The sequence below is a fragment of the Equus przewalskii genome, unplaced genomic scaffold, assembly GCF_037783145.1.
Source record: "Equus przewalskii isolate Varuska unplaced genomic scaffold, EquPr2 ChrUn-6, whole genome shotgun sequence".
In the NCBI taxonomy this organism is placed as follows: domain Eukaryota; kingdom Metazoa; phylum Chordata; class Mammalia; order Perissodactyla; family Equidae; genus Equus; species Equus przewalskii.
This window is the reverse complement of record NW_027228754.1, coordinates 519,102-545,809: the sequence shown is the minus strand read 5'-3', so window position 1 is coordinate 545,809 and position 26,708 is coordinate 519,102. Positions and strand designations below refer to the sequence as shown.

General features: G+C 45.2%; 2 protein-coding genes and 5 non-coding genes across 7 annotated transcripts; 3 read left to right on the top strand and 4 right to left on the bottom strand.

The window, feature by feature from the left end:
* The first annotated feature begins 2,179 nt into the window (after positions 1-2,179).
* Positions 2,180-10,339, top strand: LOC103540860 (low affinity immunoglobulin gamma Fc region receptor III-A). Its single transcript, XM_008507532.2, has 5 exons — positions 2,180-2,388; positions 3,055-3,075; positions 3,421-3,678; positions 6,600-6,857; positions 8,851-10,339. Exons 1-5 carry the CDS (start codon positions 2,349-2,351, stop codon positions 9,027-9,029), a joined length of 756 nt encoding a protein of 251 aa, XP_008505754.1. The 5' UTR covers positions 2,180-2,348; the 3' UTR covers positions 9,030-10,339.
* A 1,366-nt stretch (positions 10,340-11,705) lies between these two features.
* TRNAN-GUU (transfer RNA asparagine (anticodon GUU)) lies at positions 11,706-11,779 on the bottom strand. Its single transcript has one exon. It is a non-coding gene; the product is annotated as a tRNA-Asn (tRNA).
* A 4,840-nt stretch (positions 11,780-16,619) lies between these two features.
* On the bottom strand, positions 16,620-16,691 carry TRNAD-GUC (transfer RNA aspartic acid (anticodon GUC)). The gene has a single exon. It is a non-coding gene; the product is annotated as a tRNA-Asp (tRNA).
* Positions 16,692-17,602: 911 nt separating this feature from the next.
* TRNAG-UCC (transfer RNA glycine (anticodon UCC)) lies at positions 17,603-17,674 on the bottom strand. The gene has a single exon. It is a non-coding gene; the product is annotated as a tRNA-Gly (tRNA).
* A 681-nt stretch (positions 17,675-18,355) lies between these two features.
* TRNAL-CAG (transfer RNA leucine (anticodon CAG)) lies at positions 18,356-18,438 on the top strand. Its single transcript has one exon. It is a non-coding gene; the product is annotated as a tRNA-Leu (tRNA).
* A 4,136-nt stretch (positions 18,439-22,574) lies between these two features.
* HSPA6 (heat shock protein family A (Hsp70) member 6) lies at positions 22,575-26,433 on the bottom strand. Its single transcript, XM_008507531.2, has one exon. The coding sequence runs from the start codon at positions 24,852-24,854 to the stop codon at positions 22,923-22,925; it is 1,932 nt and encodes a 643-aa protein (XP_008505753.2). The 5' UTR covers positions 24,855-26,433; the 3' UTR covers positions 22,575-22,922.
* TRNAG-GCC (transfer RNA glycine (anticodon GCC)) lies at positions 25,568-25,638 on the top strand. The gene has a single exon. It is a non-coding gene; the product is annotated as a tRNA-Gly (tRNA).
* Positions 26,434-26,708: the final 275 nt, after the last annotated feature.

Here is a 26,708-nt window from a genome sequence, read left to right as displayed (position 1 = left end):
AGTGTCTTTCTGGCTTTCTTCTTTGCAGTTAGTACCAACTACCTCCGTTCTTCCTGTGATTGGCCTTGAATAGGATGAAAATTCTTTATGTCCCTCCATTTTACAGTCTCCCATCCATGTCTAACAGGCCCTCTCTATTTTAAGGGTTTCACTTTAATCACTTTAATCAAAACATGAGGAAATCTTCAAAAACTTATTAGAGTGGCAGCTACAGCAGTATTAAAACATGGCTACAAATTCTTTGACACTCTCTCCATCAAGAGATTGGATCTATATCCCCTGCCCTTGAATCTGGGTGAGCTTATAACTGTCTGATGAGTAGAGTTCAGTGGAAAGTGAAGCCATTCATCCTAATGGCCATTAAACAAATTCAGTGACTTTCACTTAAAACAAAACAAAATCTCCCTTTCTTTCCTTGATCGCCTCTAGTTACCAACTTCTGATCCCCTTTCCTACTGTATCTCTCAGGGCTCTTGATGACAAGCAACTGTATCGGGATCTGGATATATTAAGTAAAGGAAAGGAATTTATTGGGTGGAAACTGGAGGCAGGTCAGCCTATCCCACTGCCGTGATGCCTGGGACCCAACCATCTCCCTACCTTATAAGTGAATAAGTGTCACTTATTCAGGATTCAGCATCCCAGAAGAGATGAATTGGTCAAGCCTAGATCACAGCCCACTCTTTGGCTTCCTGTATGAGTCTGCTCAGGCTGCTATAACAAAGTACCACAGACAGGGTGGCTTAAGCAAAAGAAATTTATTTTCTCACAGTTCTGGAGAATGGCTGCCTGGTTTGTTTCCATTGTCCATCCTAATCAGACATCTAATCCAAGGGCCTATGGGGGAAGGGCGGCTGCAAGAACGTGTGTTGGGCGAGGACGGGTGGGAATAGGGGAGGATCAATTAACTCTGCCCAGGAGCAAAACAAAACAAAAATTGAAACCTGAATCCCACAACTAGAAGGACGTGCAACTAAGATATACAGCTGTGTACAGGGGAGATAAAGCAGAAAAGAAAAAGAAAAAAAAGAAAAAAGAAAGAAACCTGAGAAGTGGTTTTCACACGACTCTGGAGTGGAACAGGGCATCAGTCCAAAGCAGTGGTCAGCAGGCACCTGTGCCAGCCCCTGCCTCCACTTTACCCCTGCCAAATGTCACTTGCCCACATCTGTCTACTGCTTAGTTCCTGGGCTTTTCCAAGGCTTTTCCACTTGAGACCTGTCCCAGGAGTCCAGGAACCTGCTGGGGGAGTGGCATTGCCAAGCAGACCCATTTGATTTTTCTGTCTGAGAACTGGACTGACATGAGAGTGACGTGAGACGGTGGGGACGGGTAAGTGTGAGCATGTGTTGGTGGGAGAAGGGGCATCTAGAGAAAGAAGAAGAGGTTAACAGTCTCACCACTTCCTGGCCACTGCACCTCCACCTTTTCCGGCAAGGAGCCCTGGAACTCTGGCTGCTAGGTTCACAGACCAGCCCAGGCCCAAAGGGTCCCTGAGGAACCCAAGCTAACCTGAGCTACTGTGGCTCAGCACAGCCCTGGTAACACTGGGATGAAGGTAAAGAGCAGCTGTCCTCGCCTGGCTGTGGCCCCCTCCCCTCCACCCCACCTTTTCTGCATTCCTTTGAACCTTACAGTGGTATCTCCTCCTCCTAGGGCTCACTTCTCTCCCATTGCTTGGGGTTGTTTTAACAGAGGATGTGAATCTCATGATCAAATTCACACTAAGAAGATAGTAGCTCCTGAGATTACAGATGCCGGGGCGTATGCATTTTGAATTTTGAAAGAAAATGTTGGTGGAGATAATATTGGGGTGAGAGACACTTCTAGGGGCCTGAAGATTTAAATGACTACTTTTTGTACGTAGGCAGGCCCTGGCTGGATAGAGACAGGGCTGGGCTGAGCAGGAGAGTGAGAAGTTCTGAGGTAGAACAAGAGACCCCTCAGGGAATGCCCTCCCTCTTGAGTCTCATCCCCAGGGTCGTGCTATTCCATTCTCAGCACTGGGTGGATCCAAACTCAGGAGGTGGAGGAAGAGATCCTGAGATTTCAGAGGGTGCTCCTGACAGACTTTGTCAGTAGACGCTCTGCTGCATATCTACATGGAGCAAAGCGGGCATGTACACCTCAGCTTCTCTTCAGGCTCTTTCCCTCCTCTTCCCACCCTATCACGGGGCTCACTTGTCAGAGTTCAGTTTCAGGAATCAGATGATGTTCCGGAAAAGGAACCTGGTGTTTAATGGGCTGGGGTGTTAAAGGAAAGGCTGTTGACTTCCTCTCTTCACGTCAGCTGGGTCCATTCAGGGCTCCGGGCATCTGTGGTGACTTGTCTACTCTAATGCTGCAGAATGTGGCAGATGCTATCACCAACGGCTTTGCTACTTCTGGGTAAGTCAGAATCACCCTGGCTGAAGGAGAAGCTCAAGATGCCCTGGGTTCAGCAGGGTACCCTTTTAAGGCCAAGGACGGGTCCCTCTACCAGGGGTTAAGACCCCTTATCACATCTATAGCCCTAGATTTAGCTTCTAGGACAAACCATTGGGGGACTAGAGATAAGGAAAACGCTGGCTCTGATTTGGGCATAAGGGGGAGGTGAAGGGGGACTGTGAGGTCTCTGTTACTTCACCCTTCTGGGTCTCAGTTTCCCTATCTGTAAATTGAAAAGTATGGACTAGGTGTTCCCCAAGGTCTGGCATTCCAGGGTTCCCTTCTAAGACTTTTGATTTCTACCCTTTCTGGATGACTTGGGTTGAGGTTGCTTCTATGGTTTGATTCAGGGAAATTCAATCTGTACCCTTAATTTTGGAGTTTGAACAGGGACCAAGGGGTAGGAGAATGGTGTTGAAAGCAGGGATTTGGGTGGACAGTTGGGCAAGAGGCACAGACATTGGAGACCAGAGGTCAGGCAGCAGGAGAGCTGTCCACTCCTTGTATCTTGATTCTTGGAAACAGTGGACTCTCAGCGCAGTGGTGGGCAGGGAAGTTTAAACTCACTCCACGCTTACCCGGATCTCTGCTTCTGCTCAATATTGGTTTCACTCTTTTTTCTTGCAGTTTCAGCTGGCACACGAGCTGGTGAGTTTGCTTCATGGTCTTGGATTGGCCGAGTGAGGCACACAGGGTGCAGCAGCCGCAGGGGGTTGGGAAATGTCAGTTGCATGGGAAACTGCTGATGGGGGGCTTTTCAGGGGCAGTTCCTCCAACACAGTGGATCTTGGCCCTCTGTTTCTCTGGCCAGTTTTTCTCAAGAGAAAGAGAGGCCAAAAATAGGGCCAAGTGCCTCCAAGTCAAGATGCTCTAATGCTGAGTCACCAACTGTGGGTTTGCAATGGGTTCACCCTGGCTTTGAGCCTCCCCGGGAATGCCAGCTTAGGGCCTGCTCATCTCCTTGTCCTCATCCACATTCTCTTGGTTCCTCAGAAGATCACCCCAAGGCTAAGGTGACCCTAGACCCTCAATGGAACAGGGTGCTCAAGGACGACGAGGTGGTTCTGAGGTGCCAGGGATCCTACTCCTCAGAGGACCATTTTACACAGTGGTTTCACAACGGGACCGTCATAGAAAACCAATCCTCCAGCTACTCCATCGCAGCTGCCAGAGTTGAAGACAGTGGAGTGTACCAGTGCAAGACAGCCCTCTCACCACTCAGTGACCCAGTGCAACTAGAAGTCCACACAGGTGAGTAGGTGAAGGGGAAGAGAGAAATCACCAATACAAGGTGAAACAAGAGACCCTCAAAGGCTTGGGAAGAGCCAGAAGATGAGGTGCTTGGGGGTTAAAACTAAGATGAGATGATCTTTGGTCCCAGTGAATTATATCAAAGTTGTAGTCCTAGTCACAAGTAAGCCCTAGGGAAAATGCCAAGGCCTGACATATAACAGATACAGGACTGCTGCACTGCATAATTTCAGGAAGCACCACTCACATAGAATACATGCAACACCAATGGTGTCATCTGAAGGTCAGGGTATGACATTGATGTTCAATAATATTTATTGAATAAATCAATAAATCTGTTCTTAGGACCTCAATCTCTTTCTCACTCTCAGAAATGCAATGCCCTAAGCTGCCCACCTAACTATCCCTAACTGTCTAGCATCATACTGATCTCTCTCTTCTCGTCAATGCCACACTCAAACTTACACTTCAGCATAAATTTGGCAATGTGATATCTCCCTAATAGAGATATATACAATATATACATGTTCAGCCTGTACATTAATTGTGGCATGAAAGTCTCCAGGTATTGTTAACAGAATCCAGGCATCAGACACGGGTAGGAGAAGTATTTTGGAGGCAAGGATCTTTCCTGGTGCCCCTGGAATCAAACGACACGGCCTGGTACCTGCAGTGTCACCTTGCAAGCCTGAGTCGACTTCCATGGCTGCCCCATTTGTACAATGTACATGGGTAGAGCAAGCCTAGAGGGGAAGGAGGGTCTAATGGAGGCAGACCTGCAGCAGAGTTTCATAGAATTGGGCCTCTGAACTTGACTTTTCTGTGGCTCCTTTGCCTCTGATTGGGCCACTTAGCTGACATGGTCCCCAGTCTACAGAGCTACAAGGAGGAAAGTCTATTATCTACGTAGGTGAGAGATGGCCACCTAAGACCAAATAAAATGGGGAATTACCAACAGGAAGCAATAGAAAAATCGAGTCTAAGAGTTATTAGTTTGCCTTGAACTTGGCTCTAGAAACTGGCTTTAGAAGTCCAGTCAATGAGGACTGTATTAAACCGCGACCATGACGATTAACTTCACCAGGCAAACTCCTGATCATCCTTCAGGACCCATTTCACTTATCTTCTCCTCTGAGAAGGCTTCTTTACTTGCTTCAGGCAGCATTTCTTTGTTCCGTTCTCTTTGGTCCTGTAGTCCTTTGTTCTTAGCCTGTTGTAGTACTTGTCACATTGTATTGTAATTATTTCTGAGTATGTGTGTTTCTATGTCTAGACTACAGATTCTTTGAGGTTAGGGCTTATGTGTCTTAGCCATCTGGGTATCCGCATTCTGCACAACACCTGGTACATAGTGAGTGCTCAATAAAATGTTTATTGGGGCTGGCCCCATGGCCAAGTGGTTAAGCTCCTTGTGTTCTGCTTTGGGGCCTGGGGTTCGCCAGTTCAGATCCTGAGCACAGACCTAGCACCACTCATCAGGCCATGCTGAGGCAGCATCCCACATAGAAGAACTAGAAGGACCTACAACTAGGATTTACAACTATGTACTGGGGGGCTTTGGGGAGAAAAAAAAGAGGAAGATTGGCAACGGATGTTAGCTCAGGGCCAATCTTCCTCACCAAAAAAAAATAATAATAATAAAGCATATCGTTAAAAAAAAATAAAAATAAAATAAAATATTTATTGAATGGACGTACCCATGGACATACATCAAGTCCATGACAGGACAGACTGAAACAAAGGTGTTCCCCCAAAGGCTACCAGACTACATATATATATTTCTTTTTTGTTCTGTGCATATATACTTTTTGTATCCTGTCTTTTTAACTTAACATTGTCTCATGAATGTTTTTTCTCATGTCGTTTTAAAACTTATCTGCACTATCTTTAACCTTTTTTCCTTTTTGGTTAATGGGCTTGACATTTTTCAGTCTCTTTACTTTTTTTCGGTGAGGAAGATTGGCAATAGAGTCTTCCTCTTTTTGCTTGGGGAAGATTGTCCCTGAGCTGACATCTGTGTCAATCTTCCTCTATTTTGTGTGTGAGAGTGTGTGGGTTGCTGCCACAGCATGGCTTGACAAGCAGTGTGTGCCCCAGATCCAAATGTGCAAACCCCAGGCTGCTGAAGTGGAGCGTGGGAACTTAACCACTACGCCACTGGGCTGGCCCCTATGTGCAATATCATTTTTAATTATTCAGATCAACCTCCTGACCATGACTTCATGTTCTGTCTGTGCGGAGTCTGGTTACTTGGCGAGACAGTTGTGAGAAGTATCCTGGTGACACAAGAATTTTCTCTCTTGAAAGCAATGCTCGGTAATGAAGATGGCCTCACTGAGGTGCTGCAGCCCGTCAGAAATCAGTTACCACGAGCACTGCGGGCATGCCTTTCTTTCCCATCCTTGACTTTTGTATTGAGCTCTCCTTCACGAGTTCTGTAGGCAGCCCTGCGCCCACCCAATGACCTTGCTCCTGCCTGGCTGCAAGAGTCTATCAATATTCCTACAACTGCCTATTCCTTCTGAAGTCTATCTTTCCTTTAACGGAGCAAATTATCATTTTCAAGTGCAATTTTTACTCTTCGATCTAGAACTTACTGTGGCTCCTTATTACCCGCCATAGCAAACCTAAGTGCAGCACTTAAGGATTCTGCAGATTGCTTCTCACCTACCTCACCACTCGGTAACTCTGCTCTAACCTTATGTTTCAATCATGTGTGTGTCTGTCCCTCTTCCTCATTAGACAAAAGGTCTTGAGGTGACTTGAGTTCTCTTGCAGCTCCCAAAGGGAGCTATGTGGGGATGGCTCCCAGTCTGGCTTTCTGTTATGTCCTAGGATCCGGGTGGTGAGTGTCCCTTTCACAAAAGCTTTACACTGGTTGCTGAGGCCTCCTGGGCCTCTGGTCTCTTTGTGTCTTTCAGACTGGCTGTTGCTCCAGGCCTCTCGGTGGGTGTACGAGGAGGGGGATCCCATTGTGCTGAGGTGCCACAGCTGGAAGAACAAGCATGTGCACAAGGTCCAATATTTCAAGGATGGCAGAGGCAGGAAGTTTTCTTATCAGAATTCTGAGTTCCACATTCCAAAAGCAAGACAAGAAGACAGTGGCTCCTACTTTTGCAGGGCGCTTATCGGGCCTAGTAGAAACGAGTCTTCAAAGGCTATGAACGTCATTGTTAAAGGTGAGAGATGAACAGCCCTAGAAGGTTCAGAGCCCCCTGTGTGTGGAGTATGCCTTCCCACTGGGAAGATTCGTTGGGAGGAGATTTCTGACTGTGCCACAGATTTCTTTACGTGGGGTTCTGAGAGGTGTCATCACTCTGCAATGTGACAGCAGGAGCAGAAGTCACATTTCCTCTCCCATAAATATGTCTGTTCTTATTTATCTCATTGAAACCACACCGACACTGTTATGTGTCCCTATAGTGCTGGCCTGTCTGTACCTGCCCTACTCTCCTCTCCAAGCCTTGAATCTTAGCCAACAGACAAACTGGCAGGAGCCCCTCACAAAAAGGGCCTAGAACCTGGGTTCTGGCTTTGCTGCTAAATAACTGTGTGATTAGAGGTAAGACACTCAGTGTCTCTGAACCTCAATTTCCTCCTCTGTAACAAACACAAGCTGACATTTATTGGCACCTTTCAGTGTGCTGGACAGTGTGCTAAGTGCTTCTTTAAACGCACCTGGTTTCATGACCAGAGTGACCCTTCACAACAACATATGAAATATTGACTCTACAGATGAAGTAACCGAAGTGAAAAAAAAAAAAAAAGAAGGGAATTAATTTGTTCCTTAGGTCACTCCAAAGATTCAAAGCCTGTATATTTAACCACTAGACAAAATGAACAAATTGAACAGGCACCAATGTCCTACAATAGAATTTTGAATCTCATTAAGTCACGTAGAAAACATCTCCAGTTTATGCAGCGCCATCCTCCACGGCCAGGGTCCCCCCACCGAGGCACTCGTGGACTTCCTGATTTCACAAAGCTCCCACCTGTGATCAGACGAAGACACACCTTGGAAGCAATTTACATGTAGTAAGACAGCAAGATAGACACACACCTTTTGAGATTTTAACAAAACTGCCATAATTTGTATAAAAAATAATTTCGTTACCATTTAAATTGAAAGTAAATACTCTCAAACAGGGGAAAAAGTGAGCAAATAATGAAGCAAAGGGGGCAAAATGCAAACAGTAAATATAGGAAAAAATATATGAGAGTTATGTACACTGTTCTGGTAACATTTTTTTTAAAGTTTGAAATTAAATCAAAATTAAGAGTTAAAAAATTGAAACTAAAACTTTACTCTAATGTTACCAGCTTATAGACCACAGCAAAGAATGACCGTAAATTAACAATTTTAAGGGCTAAGAGGTTGAGAACAAACAAATTCTACCTCTTTCCCTTTTGGGTTATTAGTTACTGGGCCTCAACAGAGAAATAGTGTCACTTTTCTCCCAATAAGCAGCAAATTTCAATGGTTCACCTTTTTTTTTTTCATATTTCCTTTAGTGTTAAAGAACAATATGAGGCGAAAACAATAAGCATAATTTTGAGACACAAGAGAAAGTGGCTGAGTTAAGAAATAATGTTCTCACAGCAGCTTAAACTTTGACAAATTTCATAATTTCATACAAAACTCAGCTACAATGTAACTTGCTGAACACCCCCTGTCATATACCTCCATCAAACATGAAGACGGTTTCGCTGTGTTTGATGAGCTGTGCTCTGCTCTGTAGCTCTATGATTAGGACTCAGCGGGAGGAAGTAAAGCTTTTCCACCAACTCCCCCACCATTCCTTAGAACCTGCCTCTTGCCAGGCGTCAGAAAGACACTCCAGGGCCAGCCTGGTGATGCAGCAGTTAAGTTCGTATGTTCTGCTTCTTGGCAACCCGGGGTTCGCCGGTTCGGATCCTGGGTGTGGACATGGCACCGCTTGGCACACCATGCTGTGGTAGGCATCCCACATATAAAGTAGAGGAAGATGGGCATGGATGTGAGCTCAGGGCCAGGGTTCCTCAGCAGAAAGAGGAGGATTGGCAGCAGTTAGCTCAGGGCTAATCTTCCTCAAAAGAAAAAAAAAAAAGACACTCCACCGATGACCTCACTGTTAATCCAAATTTCTGCCTTAACAACTGTCATTTTTCTCATCCCTCTGCTTCTTCTGTTAGGTCCTACAATTCCACCCGACTCACCACTTTTTCCATCTTGGATCCAAGTCACTTTCTGCCTGGTGATGGGACTCCTGTTTGCAGTGGACACGGGGCTGTATGTCTCTGTGCAGAGAGACCTTCGAAATTCAATGAGAGACCAGAAAAATGTCAAAGTCACATGGAGCCGGGGCTCTTAGGACAAATGGGGGTAATAAAAGAAGCATCCCCATCCCAAATGGGTAATAAAGCAGCATCTCTGAACCTCTCTCTAGATTCACAACCCTATCATCCCCAACAGGCATCTCTGGGAGCAGAAGGAAAACTACACCTCATAGTATAGCCTGAAGGTCCTTCACCCCACTGCATTTTCTCTTAGTCTCCAATGGAAAGGAAAGGTCTGTGATCTTAAAGAGCCAACAGAGAAGCCCTAGGGAGTAGCTACATTACCAGGAATTGAAGTCTCAGAGCTACACAGATACTTTCTCTGTCCCAACCGTTCATCCCAGCAACGCAACAATACAGCCTCCAGATGGTGACCCTTGATTATGAACATTGTTCTTAAGTAATTGGATAAGTAGGTAAGAGAATCAATGGTGAGGGCCAGCTGGGGAGTGGTCTGCATCTGTTGCTGCAGGACAAGTTGCCTTCAAGGCACCTTAAAACTCCTTCCGGACAGACTGTGGGGATTGCTGGGGGTCTAGGAGAGACAGCAGAACCAATGAAGGGGGTGGCTGAGAAAGGACAGGGTAGTCCAGGACAGACCAGAGGAGATCCCCGCAGAGGCTGTCTTCCTAGAACACGAGCCATGGGGGAGGTAACAGAAAATCACAGTGGTGATGGAGAATGGAGTTTTTCAGGGGAGGCCCTGTCAGAATTGGGATAGTCTGGGAGTATATAATGATGAACTTTTTTAATGTCATGAGTAGAAAACGGTCCTAGGAAGAGGGCTGGGGGTTGGGGGTATTTGGATAAGAAAACACGGAACAAAGCCTGTGTCCACATGAAGGAAAGCAGCATTGCTGTCGCAGATTAAGCTCAGTGAACAGAGATATGTCAGCGTCTGAACTGAGAAAGCACAACAAGAAAGAGTCAACTACAACTGCACAGGAAGGAATGGGCAGGAGGTAAGGATGCTTTTGTCGCCAGGACAGTAAGAATTAGAGAAAGGAGGGGCAGGGACTATAAAACCTGCTTTTCAGCTTCAGTATTAAATTCAGGTATAGCTTTGTTCACGTTATTCATTAAACAAATGTTGGCTAACCAACACTAAATGTACTAAACTCCACCGAGTTAAATTATGAAACTTTGAAATCCTTTGAATGTCAGTAACAATGGAGCAGGAATGGAGAAGCCAATCGTTGCTTATGGAAGAATACTTTAGCTATCTCTTTCTGTTTCAGAAGCTTTAAACAGATCATTTCTTGATTCCAATAAAGCATTTTACAAGATTTTGCATGGTACTCTCAGAAGATGGAAAAACCATGGTAATAAAACATGAATGACAAAATCCTCTTTTCCTCTTGTTATCTAAAAGTCTATCAGGGATTGGTTTGGGTTGATGAAAAACCCTTCTCCTCTCACCAACCTTCTCACCACAACTCACATGAATTAGTCAGCTTGCTAATTCACCAAATCTTACTGAGCAACTGGTCAAAGGGGGACGTTTTGAGATGGTATGGGAAAGGAGGGTGAATGGAAATTCAAGTAGTTTAGACCGTGGGCCAGGTAGGAGAAGGCTCAGCTAGGAAGGAGGGAGGGGGCTGAGCAAAGGTAAAGGGTCAGCCTAATTGTGTCAATTATGCGCTATATGCCAAGACAATTCAAGCTTGGTATATGAATATTAGATGAGATTCAGACTTGAGACAAGTGCATTTGGAAACTTTGAACATTCAACTCACATTTATTTGGTACCTGCAACGTGGCAAGCTTGAGTTTAGGTACCGATATGGAGATGAACAACACAAGGTCATTCATCGGAGGAGCTTTCATTCTAGTGAGAATAACCTGTAAATAAGAAGAGAGTGAAGAAAACTGCAGAGAAGAGGCTTAATTTTTGGCATGGTGGTGAAGGATGAGTAGGAGTTTGCCAGTCAAAGAGGAGAGGCTGAAGGTTTGGGAGAAAAAGATTCAAAAGCCAGAGTAGGGGTCCAAGAAAGTAGTTGGTTCTGCTTGAGTCTAAAGAGTTAGTGAGGGAGCCGACAGAGCTCAGGGGCCAGATCATGAAAGGCACTGCCTTCCAAACTAAGGAGACTGTAGCCAACCCTGCAAGCCACTGAGGGATTTTAAGCATCACAGGTTTGCATTTTAGAAAGCCTCTGTGGCAGCTACTTAGAGGATAGAAGGGAGAGGAGAACTGAAGACAGAAAGGCCGACTAGGTGGCTATTCCAGTACCCAAGGGCTAAGTAATGAGGAAGTAAATGGCAGCGAGGCTGCAGAGGAAGGTGCCTATTAGGTATATTGAAGCCGGACTCTCCAAAAATTGGAACCAGTGGGATGTCGCATGACTCAGGGCCCACGTTCTGGACATCCCCGTTTCCGGAGTTAGGAAATACAAGTACAAAGGCGAGGCAGGCATAGGTTTGACAAAAGAATTCATCTTTGGATTATTAGTACTTACTTCCTTTAGTCAGTAAATATTTTTAAACTATCAGTTTCATGATGCATTTCAGTAGAACTCAAATCAAGAAACTAAAATCTTTACTACTAATTGTAACCCTAATGACGCAGAGCAACTGATTCAAACTTGCTAGCAAAAGACCCCGGATGCTGGCTAAGTGGGGAAATCGAAAACCTCACAGTGTAGGGCAAGACGCTTCCGGCGAGATTAACAGGTCTCAAGATAGACAACCAGCTGTTCAAAATGGTTAGCTCCCGTCCCTGGGTGGGCTCGAACCACCAACCTTTCGGTTAACAGCCGAACGCGCTAACCGATTGCGCCACAGAGACAGGCATAGGGCAGTTATTCCGGCAAGTCGGTTCACTGAAGAATAAGTTCTCAGTATTCTCAACTTCTGCTAAAAACTGTAGTTGAAGCTGGCGTAAGAACCAGTGCTGTGGGCGCTGGCTCTAGGGTGTCTAAGGAGAGCCAAAGCAGAACCCAGAAGATGACAGCATGTGGCCACTTGTGGGAACTGCAGCCTTCACCCAACCTTGGTACCAAGAGAGTCAGGGAATAACAGAAACAGTAGGCAGGCAGTAACGCGTCACACTGAAGGCATCAGCCAGGTGTTGTGGACTTTGCTGGCACTGCTGGCCATCCTGTGACAGGATGAAGGCTGTGAGTTGGACTGGAGCATAGGGGAAATTTGGGGCTAAAAGATGACTGAGGTGCAAGCGTCCCTTTTTCCCATCTGTATTGTATTTCATCTTCATTTCATGGGACAAGTTTTTTTTTTTGAACACCAAGCATCCTCCCACCATGGACATTAACATTTGTTTTAGTAATAAGAAGGATAATTTATGCTTGTCCATTGCCAGACACCATTCTAAACATTTATTAACTCATTTGAGAATTATAATTATCATCATTATCCTCTTTTACAGATGAGGAAACCGAGATAAAGAAAGCCAAGATTCAAACATAGGAAGCCCAACAGAGCCCATGCACTTAGCCACCACATTACCTTGCCTCGTGCAGCCTGAATGGCCGAGGTCAACCTAATTACATGTCATTCCAATAAATGACTTTTGTGTAATAGACAAAACAGGTATATAAAACCCAGACAATCTTTTAAAAGCTAGAAAAAAATTTTAATACAATTGCTGTTAGTTCAACAGACGATGACAAAGGACTCAGTATCATTAACACTTATCCTTTCCTAATTTTAGGGAAAAAATTTCTGCTTATTGAGACAAGTCACCTAATGACGATCAATTTGCTAGAAAGAAAGTAGAGGAATTTGATGCCGTTCCCCACTTTAAACCAAGGCTCAGGTAGAGAGATCATTTAGCTAGTGACAGCTGTATCAAACAAAACCAACAATTCTTAAAAATCAAATAATTTGGGGCATGATTAGAAAGATTTGACATTGTATTTGCACTACAACTTACATTATCTGGAAATCAGTTTTATAAGTTACATAAACACATATCTACATATACAGTTAAAGACTAATAGGAAATATTTGAAATATATATTCCTGTAACTGTTTTAAATCTTCTGAATATCATTCCTGGCTATGCGTTTCAACATGAATGAATCCCATAAAAATAACATTCAGTGACGAAAATGCTAGTTGCAATAGAATACATCCTGCTGGATACCAGTTATATAAACTTTAAAAGCATGAAAATCCAAATAATATATTGTTCGATAACACATACACATGTAGTAAAACTACTGTAAAAGCCAAAGGAGTAATAACTATAAAATCCAGAATAAGGGTTACTCATTATTGGGAGGGAGAGGAATGTATCAGAGAGAAGAACAGAGGAGGCTTCTGTTCTGTTTCCTTCTTAACCAGAGTATTGAAATACTAGGATGCTCATTTTATTATTTTCCACATTTTATATTTATGATGTGCTTACACCTGTGTGAATTGTTTTGTTAAAATTTATTCTTTGTTATTGCAAACTAGCCCTCTTGCTTAAGATCGGGAGGAAAATTATAGCATTTAAGTGGACAACGAGGGAGAAGCAGAAGGAATCTATCTCTATGTTTAAGGACAAACGCCAGATCTTGATAGATGATTTAGATTACTTCTCATTCAAGGATGAGCACAGTAGGGTTCTTAATTGCAAACAAGAGAATCTATTCTAGCTTGTTTAAATACAAAAGGATTTATTGAGAGGTACAGATAATTGATGAGGCATTGGGAAAACTGAAGAAACAGACTCCAGGCTGACTTCCAGGAATAACCTCCAAAACTCCAGCCTGTATCCTGGGCTACCACAGTATACATTATACCTGCTACAAAATGAATTAAAAAGCTTCCACAACCTCCAGCTCTAGAACAAAGCTCCACTGGCCACTATTTTTACCAGCAAAATTGTATTCCTGCCTCTGTCCCATGTCACTCAGTCCCAAATCAAAATCTCACTACAGTACATCTGGTTGGTGAAACCTAAATCATAACCGGAACCCCAGCTGCAGAGGAATCTAGAAAATGTAGTTTTAGGCTTTCCAGTTTCTGCAGCACAGGAAAGCGGACCAGAATATATTGGAATGGGGGTGGAGCAAGCCAATTCACACATTCACGGCAATGAGTAAACTTAAAAATAAAAATAAAATGAAACCAAAGGCAAATTAAAACAAAAGAAAATAACCTTCCCACCTCCACCCCCAATATAGGGCTGTTAGGGAATGAGGGGATGAAAAGGTCTAAAGAACTAGGCAGCAGGGGGCTACGGATGTGCGTATATTGTGATAAACTGTGGCAAGGGTCTGTTCATGCATTTGTTCTTAAATGACAACCTGGGCTGGCAGGGGAGGGGCTCCAAGTCCTTGTGTTGGACTCCTCCTCCCAAATTCCTGTGGAAAAGATCCAACCAATGTAAGAGAGAAATGTTTATACCATCCCAGTCATCCATAATATCTAAGAGAAAGCTTGCTAGTCTCCTGGGTTCATGAATAACATCTCATGATCCAAGGTGGTTAAGGAGTCAAAACTGTCTTGGAAATCAGAGTGGGGCATCACTCACATAGCTGAATATCAAAAAACCTGGGCAGGAAATGACACAAGGGACGGTAGAGTAAAAGAGTGTAAGCCGTTGATTCCCCATCAGCCACAATATCCAAGAGGAAGCTTGATATCGTCTGCTTTCACCATTGTCTTATGGATCCAAGCTGGGACTGGAGCCAAGAATGTCCCACTGCTTTTGTCTGGCTTTGTTTGAGAGGGGTGGATGGGTTAGTACCCATGAATGATGCCATTTCATACCAGCAATTGAGAGATGGGCTGTTCAATAAACTGGAGAACCATTGGGTGGAGGGATGGGAACAGAGTTATAGACTTACCTCATGTTATATCTCAAAATAATTTCAAAAAGAATTGAAGAGAGAACGCCAAAAAGCAAAATCAAACATAAAATGAAAGAAAATAAAGGTGAAAACTGATCAGCTATTGGGGTGGGAGAGAATTTTCTACATATAAAAAAAGTTAAGACAGAAACTACCAGGGAAAATATTTGACTACATGGAAATTAGAAACTTCCAAATTTCAAAAACACTATGAATAAAATTAAAAAGCAATTCTGGTTTCCATAACAGTGCAGTAGCTTGCATGGGACTAACTACTTTACAGATAATTGTAAACTCCACAAAATGTTTTTTAAAAATATCTGCTCAAAGGCACTGGAGAACAATTAAATTAGACAGAAAACAAAGAGGATTCAAGCCTTGGAAGAAGGAACCACAATGGGTAGGATCCTCATTCTGAAGGCACTCCCAAGTCCATCAGACTCAGGCACATAAACTCATGCAGAAAATCAGTCCTGTACCTCATGCATCAAGGTAGAGGTTAGAGCTACCAGGTTGGCTGGAAATTGAATGAAAGAGTAAATTTTAGAAAGGAGGGGGTCTCATTTGGGAAAACCAAATTTGCAAATAAATCTCTGTCTTTGGCTCTCCCTTGAGCTGGGTATGCACTGAGCAAAGATTCCAGGGAAGCCAGAGCGGAAATAACAGCTGGAAGGCTCGGGTACTAAGCAGAGTTTTCAAGAGCTGTCTCACCAGAGGAGACAGAAAAACACTGGAAACGACGTAAGTGTTCAAAAGTAGATTTGTTAAAGAAATTATGATGTATAGCATAACACAATGAAGTCATTAAAATAATGTTTTAGGCTAATATTTAATGAATATGGAAATAGTCACATTTTTAAGTAAACATTCAAGTAGGTTAAAAAACAAAATGCACAGTATGATTCCAACTTTGCATCAAAAAATGCCAAAAATATTAATGCAAAATATTAATAGGGATTTCCTGGATGGTGGAAAATGGGTGCCTTTTATTTCTTTGTGATTTGTTTATTCTCCACATTTTCTACAAGGACTATATGTTACTCTTATATTCAGGAAAAATATTATCCTTTTAAAAAATGAGCATATACTATGTGCCAGGTACTATGTGCCTACTTCCAAGGACTTTGGAGTCGAAAAGGGTCTCAAAAACCAGAGTTTGGCTCTTGCGCATTACAATGAAGAAACGGAAGCCGAGAGAAGTGAAATGACTTGCGCAGAAACAAACCTTTCGTAAGAGACAAAAAACAGGTCTTCTGCTTGTCGGACCAGTGTTCAATTCTCCGTATCTGGTATAGACATAAAATCTTAGTTTATCCTCATCACCTGTTGTAGAGGAGGTTGTTTCACGAGTTTGCACACCTTCGTGTAGCACGGCAATGGAAAGAGTGCGCGCTTGAGAACAGTCAGGCCACGGCCGAATAGCAATAAACACGGGAGAAAGAAAAGAAGGAGCGCCTAGTGAGCCGTCGGTACAGGAGATGGCAAGAAGGAAAGGGGAAATTTGGATTACAGGGTTTAAGGCAGAGCCTGGATCCTAGTATTCTCTTCCAGTGGACAGAGATTTATGGGGATACGAGAAGATACACCCAGTAATAGGTGCGTGCAACGACAGATCACGAGGAAACTTTTTTGCAGGATTAATGATACAACGTTTAGCGCAGAACTAGGGTTAAAAAAATTTCACCTACTAGTACTCTTGCCTGCCATCCCCGAAATTGGCATGTGATAGACACACTCTCGGAGAGAGCCTGAAGTTATTTAAGAATTTCTGTTTCGGCAGTAAGAGAGAACTTAGAAGAAGGGAAGAGAGGGAAAAACGAGTAGTGTCTCCCCGTCGGGGAATCGAACCCCGGTCTCCCGCGTGACAGGCGGGGATACTCACCACTATACTAACGAGGAAAACCGCAGCTCTGGCTTGAAAATTGCTGCTTAGGAAGTAACTGCCAAGCTGTCAGAGCAAACTTACTCTGTAAAGCATTGCTGGTTGCCGGCAAAGTCGTACCTTTACTATCTTAGCGCGTTACAGCTGAAACATCACAGGAGCCCTACATGTAACTTAAATTTTCTAATAGCCGCATTCAAAAGTAAAAAGAAACAGGTGATAATTTTAATATTTATCTTATTTAACCCAATATATCCAAAATATTATTTCAATGTGTAACTAATATAAAAATATTAATCAGGATTTTTTCGTATTTAGGGTCGTATCGACACTACAGATAGCACACTTCAACTCAGACCTTAAATTTTCATCTGAAAAACTTGATCAGTACTTATTTCATAAAACTGAAAACTGAAAAAATGGATTCCTATACCCGTTGTTCCTAATGTAATCATCAAACGTTCTCCAATAGCTGAATTGAGTATCTGTTTAAAATGTTCCAATTATTTATTTCAATTAATTAATTTAAATTAAATAGACTTGAAACTGCAGTTGCTCAGAGCACTCTCCCATTTCAGGTGCCCGGCAGCTCGTGGTTACCACATGAATCTCGCAGATACACACACAATGGCCCCTTTCGAGGCTGAGCTTCAGGCAGGATATCCCAGAATCCAGAAGATCCCCAAGATTTCTCTAGCTGGAAGTTTAAAAAGGAAGGCAGGAAGGAAAGAGAGGAAGGAAGAAAACCTTCACAGCCTTATCCCGCCAAAATGTCGCTGGGCAGAGAAAGAGGCCCCGGCGAGATATAGTAAACCGGGAGAGAAAGTGTGGTTTGCAGGTAATTCCTGGTTTCCTTCAGGCTTAAAAAAACACCGCGCGTTTTCCGTCGTTCTCATCGGGGACTGGGTAAGAGCGAGAAGGAAAAGCCTGCGTTGGCCGGGAATCGAACCCGGGTCAACTGCTTGGAAGGCAGCTATGCTCACCACTATACCACCAACGCCAGACGCTCCAGCTCTTGGAATTTTGTGTATAAGACAAGTAGAAGCTGTGGCTTTATCGACCGCTTTTAGCTGAGTTCTGTATCTACCATCCCGAGGCACGTGGAGCCTTCTCCAGGTGAGGATGGATCCCGTCCTTCCTCCTCTTATACGATTCCGCCAGCTAACGACTCGGAGCCAGGAAAGCAAAGACCATCTGGTTCCGGGAGCGAGGCGAGGCGGCCGGGATGCGCGGAGCCGGGCGGGAAAGCTGACGCCTCACTCGGCCCGAGGATTTGCCCTGCCGCCTTGTCTAGTCTGCACCCCCAGCTCTGCCGCTTGGCGCACCCCAGCACTGCATCCACCGGGTGTCGGATTCGATAACGGCAATTTGGGGCGGAGGGTCAGAAGGAGACCGACCCGCAAGGGGTCCACCTTGGTGTGGCCCCGCCCCTCTAGAGACGGAGCGAGAGGAGCGCTCGAAAGGGCGCTCGAGAAGATGGATCTTTACAGTGTAGGATGGTGAAGAAATAGGAAAAGGGAGTCGGAGACAGTTTTATTTTCCCTGCTTTGCGAAGGAGTCCAGGGAGAGTTCTAGTTTTATTTAAAACAATAAATAAACATAACACTGACGTAACTTTACGTCATGATGCAGCACTGAGTGATAACGTTGAAATGAAATAAGAGAAGACCAGGGTGTCCGTGTCAGGATGGCCGAGCGGTCTAAGGCGCTGCGTTCAGGTCGCAGTCTCCCCTGGAGGCGTGGGTTCGAATCCCACTCCTGACAAGCAAAGTTTTTTTTTCCTTCAACGTTTTTCCAGCCGACAAACAGGGTTGAATTCATGGAGAAATGAATATTGACTAATCAATCCCATTTTATCCTCCATATCTCCAGATGAAGATTGCGCTTCACTGTGAATATTGAACTGACCGTATTTTTTTCTATATTGTAGGCAAGAGTCTCGTCTATGAAATCAGGAAGTAGTCGAGACTAAGATCTATCCTTAACTGTGAAAAAAGTATTTTTTTTCCTTTAGACTCCAGCTTCTCAGGGCCTATTTATTCATTCCTTTACTAGACAATAGTGTATCGAGCCCTTTCTATGTGCCAAGCACACTTAGGGCAGGCAGATACAAAAGACTCCTTTGGCTGAACAAGGAAAAGCCCTCAACCTAGATCCCTCAATTTGCTATCCTTGGCCTGAGTCTTCCAACGCTCAGGGTCTCTGTAAACTGCAGATACCCCATCGTCTTTCCCGACCCAATCCCACTACCAATTCTAATTCAGTAGGTTTGCTGTGTCACCAAAAACCAGGAAAAGAAATCAACAGACCAAACGGAGGGAAAGTAATAGAGAAGAAAGATAAACTCACGGAGTTTGTTGTTACAAGAACTCCTTTTTCTTGAAGATTGCAAATAAGCACTTTCTGACTTGGGACGACCTGGTTATGGAAAAATCTTGTCCTTTTGGGAAAAAGGAAGAACTGTCCAGCCAAGGAGGTTGTTGTGAGAGGTTCATAAATGTGAGGATGGAAGGAACTTTAGGTTGACTAATGAAAGTTTGCCAGACAGTGTGCATTCTTTGGTATTTACTAGACTATGATGTTGGGAAATGCATTTGACTTTTCCAAGCCTTAGTTTGCTTGTAGTAAAATGGAGATAGAATTGTTGTGAGGATTAAGTGAGACAACCTAGGAGCTTATTAGAAATGCTGATCTCAGGCCAAATCTCAGATCTACCAAATCTGAGTTTTATAAGATCCTCAGGTGATTCACATGCATATTATAGTATGAGAAACACTGGTCTTATCTAACTTAGGTGCCTTTGCATGGTTGATCTTTAACTTGGAATACCCTTTCCCTTGCGTCTGACTAGGCCACCTTTTACTCAGTATCATTTGAGCCCTTACAATATGTCAGACAGTGTGCTTAGAACAGAGGATAAAAAGTTAAATTAAAAACTATGTCTAAACTAAAGAGAATGATAGTGCATTCATAAGAAAGACATGTAAAAAAATAAAGTTGAACCTTAACCATGTGATCAAGGTTAACATCACCAGTAATTAGTCATGTTGATTTCACATACACCCCGATATGTGATGAGATGGGCACCTCACTCTGTGGTATTCTTCCCAAAAACCTCAATCTAATCATGAAAAAACATCAGACAAATGCAAACTGAGGGACAAATGCAAACTGAGGGACAATCTATCAAATACCTGGCCAGTACACTTCAGAATGTCAAGGTCATGAAAAACAATGGCAGATAGAGAAACTCTCACAGATTGTGGGGAAGACATGATAACTAACTGCAATCTGATATCTTGGATTAGCTTCTGAAACAGTAAAAAGGCATTCATAGAAAAATTTGGAATCTGAATAAAGTCTACAGTTTAGTTAATTGTTTTGTACCAGTGTCAGTTTCTCAGGTTTGATAAGCGTGCCATGTTAGATCTTAACATCAAGGGAAGCTGGGTGAAAGATATATGGTAACTTTTGGTAGTATCTTAACAACTCTTCTGTCAACCAAAAATTGCTGCAAAACAAAAAGGGCTTTTTTATTTTTCCCCCTTTTTCTCCCCAAAGCCCCCCAGTACATAGTTGTATATTCTTTGTTGTGGATCCTTCTAGTTGTGGCATGTGGGATGCTGCCTCAGCGTGGTTTGATGAGCAGTGCCATGTCCGCGCCCAGGATTCGAACTAACGAAACACTGGACCACCTGCAGCGGAGCACGCAAACTTAACCACTCGGCCACGGGGCCAGCCCCACAAAAAGGGCTTAAAAAAAAAAAAAAAAAGTGAAAGTGATTGCCTGTGAGGAGTAGGAATTGGGAGTGGGCTAAGAAACTGCTGTTTTTTTCATTAGAAGGTTTGTAGCAAGATTTGATTTTTTACTAACGGGCATGTATTTTCACTTACTTTGTTCTAGTTTGGGGAGGGGGAGAAACTAGGTGACGTAGTTGTGATTACAATAATCAAACTGAGACTATATACAACATAAGGATAGTGAGATGTCTGTTATACAGCAAACAGTCCCCAAAGAAACTAAACCATCAACAACAGTCATTTAAAAGTAAATGAAGTGGTTACTTCGTTTAAATCGTCTATAGAAAAATAGATACCACCCAAATGACAGGATCGGAAGTGTTTTCACAACTAAGCACAATAAAGTTTTCCTTCTTTCACTCTGTATGTGTTTTTAAGGAGAGAGAGAGAGAGAGAAAGACATGTGTTGTGAAATGCTAAGAAATTATCTAAACCCTGTGAGTACCATCATTCCTTTTGAGAAGTACAAACAGGTTGGGGTGATCAATGTTGGAAGTTGGGAGGAAATTCAAGAAAGGGAAAGTGTAATACAGAATGTATATATGATGCCATCTCTTTTTGCAGGTTCCTTCATTGTGAAGCCAGGTTGCATTGGACTTAGGCCAGCTGCAGAAAAAGAGCGTTAAAAATATGAAATCACAACCAGGGGACAAGTAGGTCATTACTGCAACCTCCTCTCCACCTGCAAGAGATTCCCCTTAGCTAAATGTAATGTAGCATTGTTCTAGTCAAGCCTACCTTCATTTCTGAGATAAAAATAAGTCATCCATTGCTCAAAGGAGAGATAGAGCGTGGATTAGGTTGACCGGGAACTAATTCACACAAGTTCATCCTTGCTCTTATATGTCATTTACTTAACTGGCAGTAAAGTTGAGCCTGAGGATGTTTCCCCAGTCAGTCACTTGCTACAAAAAACACATATTCACTTAATGAATAAATGAAATACACACTTTTTGTCTCAGGGCTCTGTGTCCAACTGTGTTCTAAAGTTTTAATATGTCCAATTTCACAAAAGCTTGGGAAAGATCTGGTAATAACTGGAGTTATGGCCTGTTTGTGAGGTGACAATGCACAGGTTCTAGAATCAGGCAGGACAGAGTTCTTAATTCCAACCCTGCCCTCCCCGCGACACATACATACACACTTAATAGCTATGTGACTTTGAGTAAACTGCTTAACCTCTTTGAACCTCTGAATCCCCATCTTCAAAAAGGGGATTATACCTGTGATGTTGTTGTGAGGATTAAATTAAGATTGGGTATGTCAAGTACCTGGTACATAGTTGACAATCAACTAATAATAATTGCTAATAACTAACATTTGTCGCTCATCTACTATATGCCTGACATTCTCCTTCACCTCTTACATATATTAATTAACTGAACCCTCAAACCAATCTTGAAATAGGTACTATTATCATCATCCTCCTCACTATATGGAAGGGGAAATAGAAGCTCGGAGAGTTCAACTAACACTGTATATAAAGTAGCAGAGTTGAAAACCTAAGCAGTTTGGTTACACTATAGACATTATGTTACATGGTTGCTATTATTGTTATTATCCTAGGGCCTATCAGCAGAAACTGGATGGGACCGTGCTATTTCTCGCACATGGAGAAGATCAATAGTAACTTCAATCACATCACTAGACCTACTGCCTTAGTCTAACAGGTATTATTTTCCAGAGCCAGGACTTGGGGTCTGATCTCTAAAAGAACAGCATATAAACTATTTGTCAGTGTATTAGAGCGCATAGACAGACAGACTAAACTAGGCTCCCCAAACAGAATTTGTATCTTAGGGCCACACATGGGAACCTTGCTAGGACTTAAGTTTCCCTCGATTCTCTGCTTTTCCAACTCACCTCCCCCCTCCCTCTCCCAGCACAGGTCACAGTTCTCTCCCATCAGCCCCCACACTTTGGTCCTGTCTCAATGTGCCTGCCTCAAACTCTTCCCCTTATCCTGTTTTCCCCCATAGAAATCTCACACAGCCTTATGAATTTCCTTCACATCCCTCCTTCAGCACCCACCAACATTTTCTCCTTCTGACAGCCTTACCCCTTCATGTACTTAATTGGTTGGAATGAAAACTAACAAGTAGTTTAAAAAGTTTATTTAGATCTATAACTATATTTCACACAACAAAATCAATACATGCAAGTAACAAAATACATAAAATGTAGGTAATAAAAATGTTAACATGCCACACAAATGTGAACAGTAATTAGTTCTGCTTGTTTAATGTGGGAGAAGATGATTTTTTAAAAAAGTCAAATGACAAAGACCTCAGTTATAAAACATACTGGGAAGAAAGCTCCATGTTTGGGGTGGGGGGGGGGGATTCCCCTCCACTCTCATTTCTGAAGTTACAGGGCTGGATCACAAAAGTCTAGAGGGCCACAAGCCCAGCCCTTACAGTCATAGCTGACTTGTCAGGAGGGGCCATTCAATCGACCTCCTCAATGACCAGGCCAGTACTGGGGGCTCCCTGGCGGGCCTGAGCTCCACAACTGCTACCCCCAGGGACACCAGGCCCCCCATAGAGCCTGGAGAAGATGGGCCGGCAGATTTGCTCCAGTTCCCTCTTCTGATGCTCATACTCCTCCTTCTCTGCCAACTGATTGCGCTCCAGCCAGGCAAGGACTTCCTGACATTTGTCGTGTATTTTGCACCTGTCCTCTTCAGGAATCTTGTCCCTAAGGCTTTCCTCTTGCAAGGAGCTCTTCACATGGAAGACATGGGCCTCCAGAGAGTTTTTGGCAGCTACTCTGTCCCTCTGGGCCTCATCCTCAGCCTTGTACTGCTCAGCCTCACGCACCATCCTCTCCACCTCTTCCTTGCTCAGCCGGCCCTTGTCATTGGTGATGGTGATCTTGTTGGCCTTGCCTGTGCTCCTGTCAGTGGCCATCACACTCAGGATGCCATTGGCATCGATGTCAAAGGTCACCTCGATCTTGGGGACTCCACGTGGGGCAGGAGGGATGCCACTGAGCTCAAAGCGCCCCAGCAGATTGTTGTCCCTGGTCATGGCCCTCTCACCTTCATACACCTGGATCAGGACCCCAGATTGGTTGTCTGAGTAGGTGGTGAAAGTCTGGGTCTGCTTGGTAGGGATGGTGGCATTCCTCTGGATCAACGTGGTCATCACTCCACCTGCTGTCTCCAGCCCCAAGGACAAGGGAGCCACATCCAGCAGCAGGAGATCCTGCACTTTCTCACATTTGTCCCCCATCAACACTGCTGCCTGCACAGCAGCTCCATAGGCCACAGCCTCATCCGGGTTGATGCTCTTGTTCAGCTCCCTGCCATTGAAGAAGTCCTGCAGCAGCTTCTGCACCTTGGGAATGCGGGTAGAGCCGCCCACTAGGACAATGTCATGGATGTGGGCCTTGCTCAGTTTGGCATCCTGCAGGGCCTTCTCCACTGGCTCCAAGGTGCTGCGGAAGAGGTCTGAGCACAATTCCTCAAACCGGGCTCGAGTGATGGACGTGTAGAAGTCCATGCCCTCAAACAGGGAATCGATCTCCAGAGTGGCCTGGGTGCTGGAGGACAAGGTGCGCTTGGCGCGCTCACAGGCTGTGCGAAGCCTGCGCAGGGCCCGCTTGTTCCCGCTCAGGTCCTTCCCGTGCTTTCGTCGGAATTCCTCCATAAAGTGGCTCACCAGTCGGTTGTCAAAATCCTCTCCACCCAAGTGAGTGTCTCCAGCTGTGGCCTTCACCTCGAAGACACCTGCGTCGATAGTGAGGACTGACACGTCGAAGGTGCCCCCACCCAGGTCGAAAATGAGCACGTTGCGCTCTCCGGCGCCCCTCTGGTCCAGCCCATAGGCGATGGCGGCCGCTGTGGGCTCGTTGATGATCCTCAGCACGTTGAGCCCCGCGATGGCACCCGCGTCTTTGGTCGCCTGGCGCTGCGAGTCGTTGAAGTAGGCGGGCACCGTGATCACAGCGTGCCTCACCGGCTGGCCCAGGTACGCCTCGGCCGTCTCCTTCATCTTGCTCAGCACCATGGACGAGATCTCCTCGGGGTAGAACGCCTTGTCCTCCCCGCGGTAGGACACGCGCACCTTGGGCTTGCCGCCGTCACTCACCACCTGGAAGGGCCAGTGCTTCATGTCCGCCTGCACAGTCGCGTCCGCAAACTTGCGCCCGATCAGCCGCTTAGCGTCGAACACGGTGTTGTGCGGGTTCAGGGCCGCCTGACTCTTGGCCGCATCTCCGACCAGCCGCTCGGTGTCGGTGAAGGCCACGTAGCTGGGCGTGGTGCGGTTGCCCTGGTCGTTGGCGAGAATCTCCACGCGGCCGTGCTGGAACACGCCCACGCAGGAGTACGTGGTGCCCAAGTCGATGCCTATCGCCACTTCCCTGGGGGTCGACATGGCTGTGGCTTCTCGCGCTCCTGGGGACGAGTCGGATATGGAGTCGGATGCACGAGCCTGCGGCGCCTGGTGCTGCTCAGCCGTCTGGGTGCGCTCAGCCGTGCTGCCCTTCACTCGGCTCCTGTGCCGCCAGCCCAGCTCGGATCTGCTCGGCTCCGCTTCCACGAGCTCTTTATACAGTTGCAGGGGACCCGCCTCCCTCCGCCCCCGCCGCCGCGAACCTTCCGGCGCTTTCGCGAGGAGCCCAGAGCCGCCCGGCCCTGCCCGCGCGGGCTGACGCAGCCAGGGGGCGCCGCGCCGGCTCCGGGAGAAGGTTGGGACTTGGCTATGCCGGGCCCACCCTTCTCTGACGCAGAGCTGCGGAGAAGGTTCCAGCGTCTCCTGGCTGGTTCTAGGGGCGATCGGTTGTGGCAGAAGCCGGTTAAAGCAGTAACTTCCCAAGAGAACCAATTCTCGCCCTGGTTGGCGGAAGAAGGCCGGTCTGAGTTCAGCGGCTCAAGAAAAGCTGAAAGTATGTTACCATGCGGATAGAGCCACGGCCTCAAAGCCAGGAGTTTAGTTATGTTTTTAAAGTCGACATTTTCTTGTCTCGAGACTTAAAGGCAGTATTTTCGAATTTGTGACAGATGGGTTGCCTGATTCTGGTTGGGGAAACGGAGCTAGAGACAGCGGTAAGGTTAAGAGACACGCTGTAGAGAGGCGTTTCCGCAGCGGCATTGGTGGTTCAGTGGTAGAATTCTCGCCTGCCACGCGGGAGGCCCGGGTTCGATTCCCGGCCAATGCAGATGAACGTTTTCCTCTGACCCGTTACTCTACGTGTGTGTGGTTTTTTTTCTATTATAGCGTTTACGACAATAAATAAACGAAACCACTTAGCTGAAGGCTGGGTTCTTTTGATTAGCTTACTTCTGCTTTACAAAGTGGGTTTCTTGAAGGGAGCAGAGACCTGGCGCCGTGGCACCCTGACTCAGGGATGACCTCGTCCCCACCCACCCTGGAGCGAACTTGGTACTTGGGGAAGGAGGCTGCAGATGAACTGTGGTGAAATATCCCCCTATTGTCGAGACCCGTCCCTGACACTCGTATCCCCGAGAAGCATCGAACCCAGAGGCAGGTCGGAAGGCGCCGTGTGCATTTTTCTCTGAGGCCACTAGTCAGGTGGGGAATAAATTCCTGCACGCCGCAGTCCATCCTATGCCCTGAAAGCCAGAGGGCGAGTGAGTTCACTGATCCGCGAAGCCACCTACCTCCTGTCAGTCCTGTGGCCTTACAAATTGGGTCTTCGCCGTGTCTCACTTTCTTTAATCCAGAACATCTTATTTGAGCTTTCTCGTGTTTCTACTGGGCGTGGACTTCTACTGAGAAGTCAGGAGGAGGAGCCTTTCCAGAGACCTGAAGGTGGAAATGGAGGAAAGAGAAGCAAAAGGTCTCTGTAAGCTCCTGTCTCCCTCCTGACAGGCCGGGCTTCCACTGTGCTAACGAGGACGCGATCTAACGGGAACGTGATACTTTCTAATGGTGAACTTTAGTAGTGTATTTGTTATAATATATCGTCATTTGTCTGATTAAAGGGAAACTAATTTTTAAAAAGAGAAACCAAAAACTCATGCTCCATAGTGGCTCTTTTCTCCCCAAATGGCTCAGCATCCATTGGAAAGTTCCCGGGCCTTTGAAGAGGGAGGAGGGGTCAGGATGCAGAGGTCAGGCCCCCCTCTGGACTGGGTTTCTTGGTCAACCCTCTCCCAGTGTACCAGTGAGAAAGAGCTGGCAAAGTCTTCTACTACAGAGATCAGCTGTACTGGAAGGTGATCAGTCCAGGAAAAAAGGGAATGTTTGAAGAAGAGTGCAATGAAT

What these genes read in the sequence shown, in the direction of transcription:
- LOC103540860 (XM_008507532.2), top strand. Translation starts at nt 2,349, where the DNA reads ATGTGGCAGATGCTATCACCAACGGCTTTGCTACTTCTGG. An exon ending in GCAACTAGAAGTCCACACAG is followed by an intron (nt 3,679 to 6,599) that starts GTGAGTAGGTGA and finishes TGTGTCTTTCAG; the next exon opens with ACTGGCTGTTGCTCCAGGCC. An exon ending in TATGAACGTCATTGTTAAAG is followed by an intron (nt 6,858 to 8,850) that starts GTGAGAGATGAA and finishes TTCTTCTGTTAG; the next exon opens with GTCCTACAATTCCACCCGAC.
- HSPA6 (XM_008507531.2), bottom strand. Translation starts at nt 24,854, where the DNA reads ATGTCGACCCCCAGGGAAGTGGCGATAGGCATCGACTTGGGCACCACG.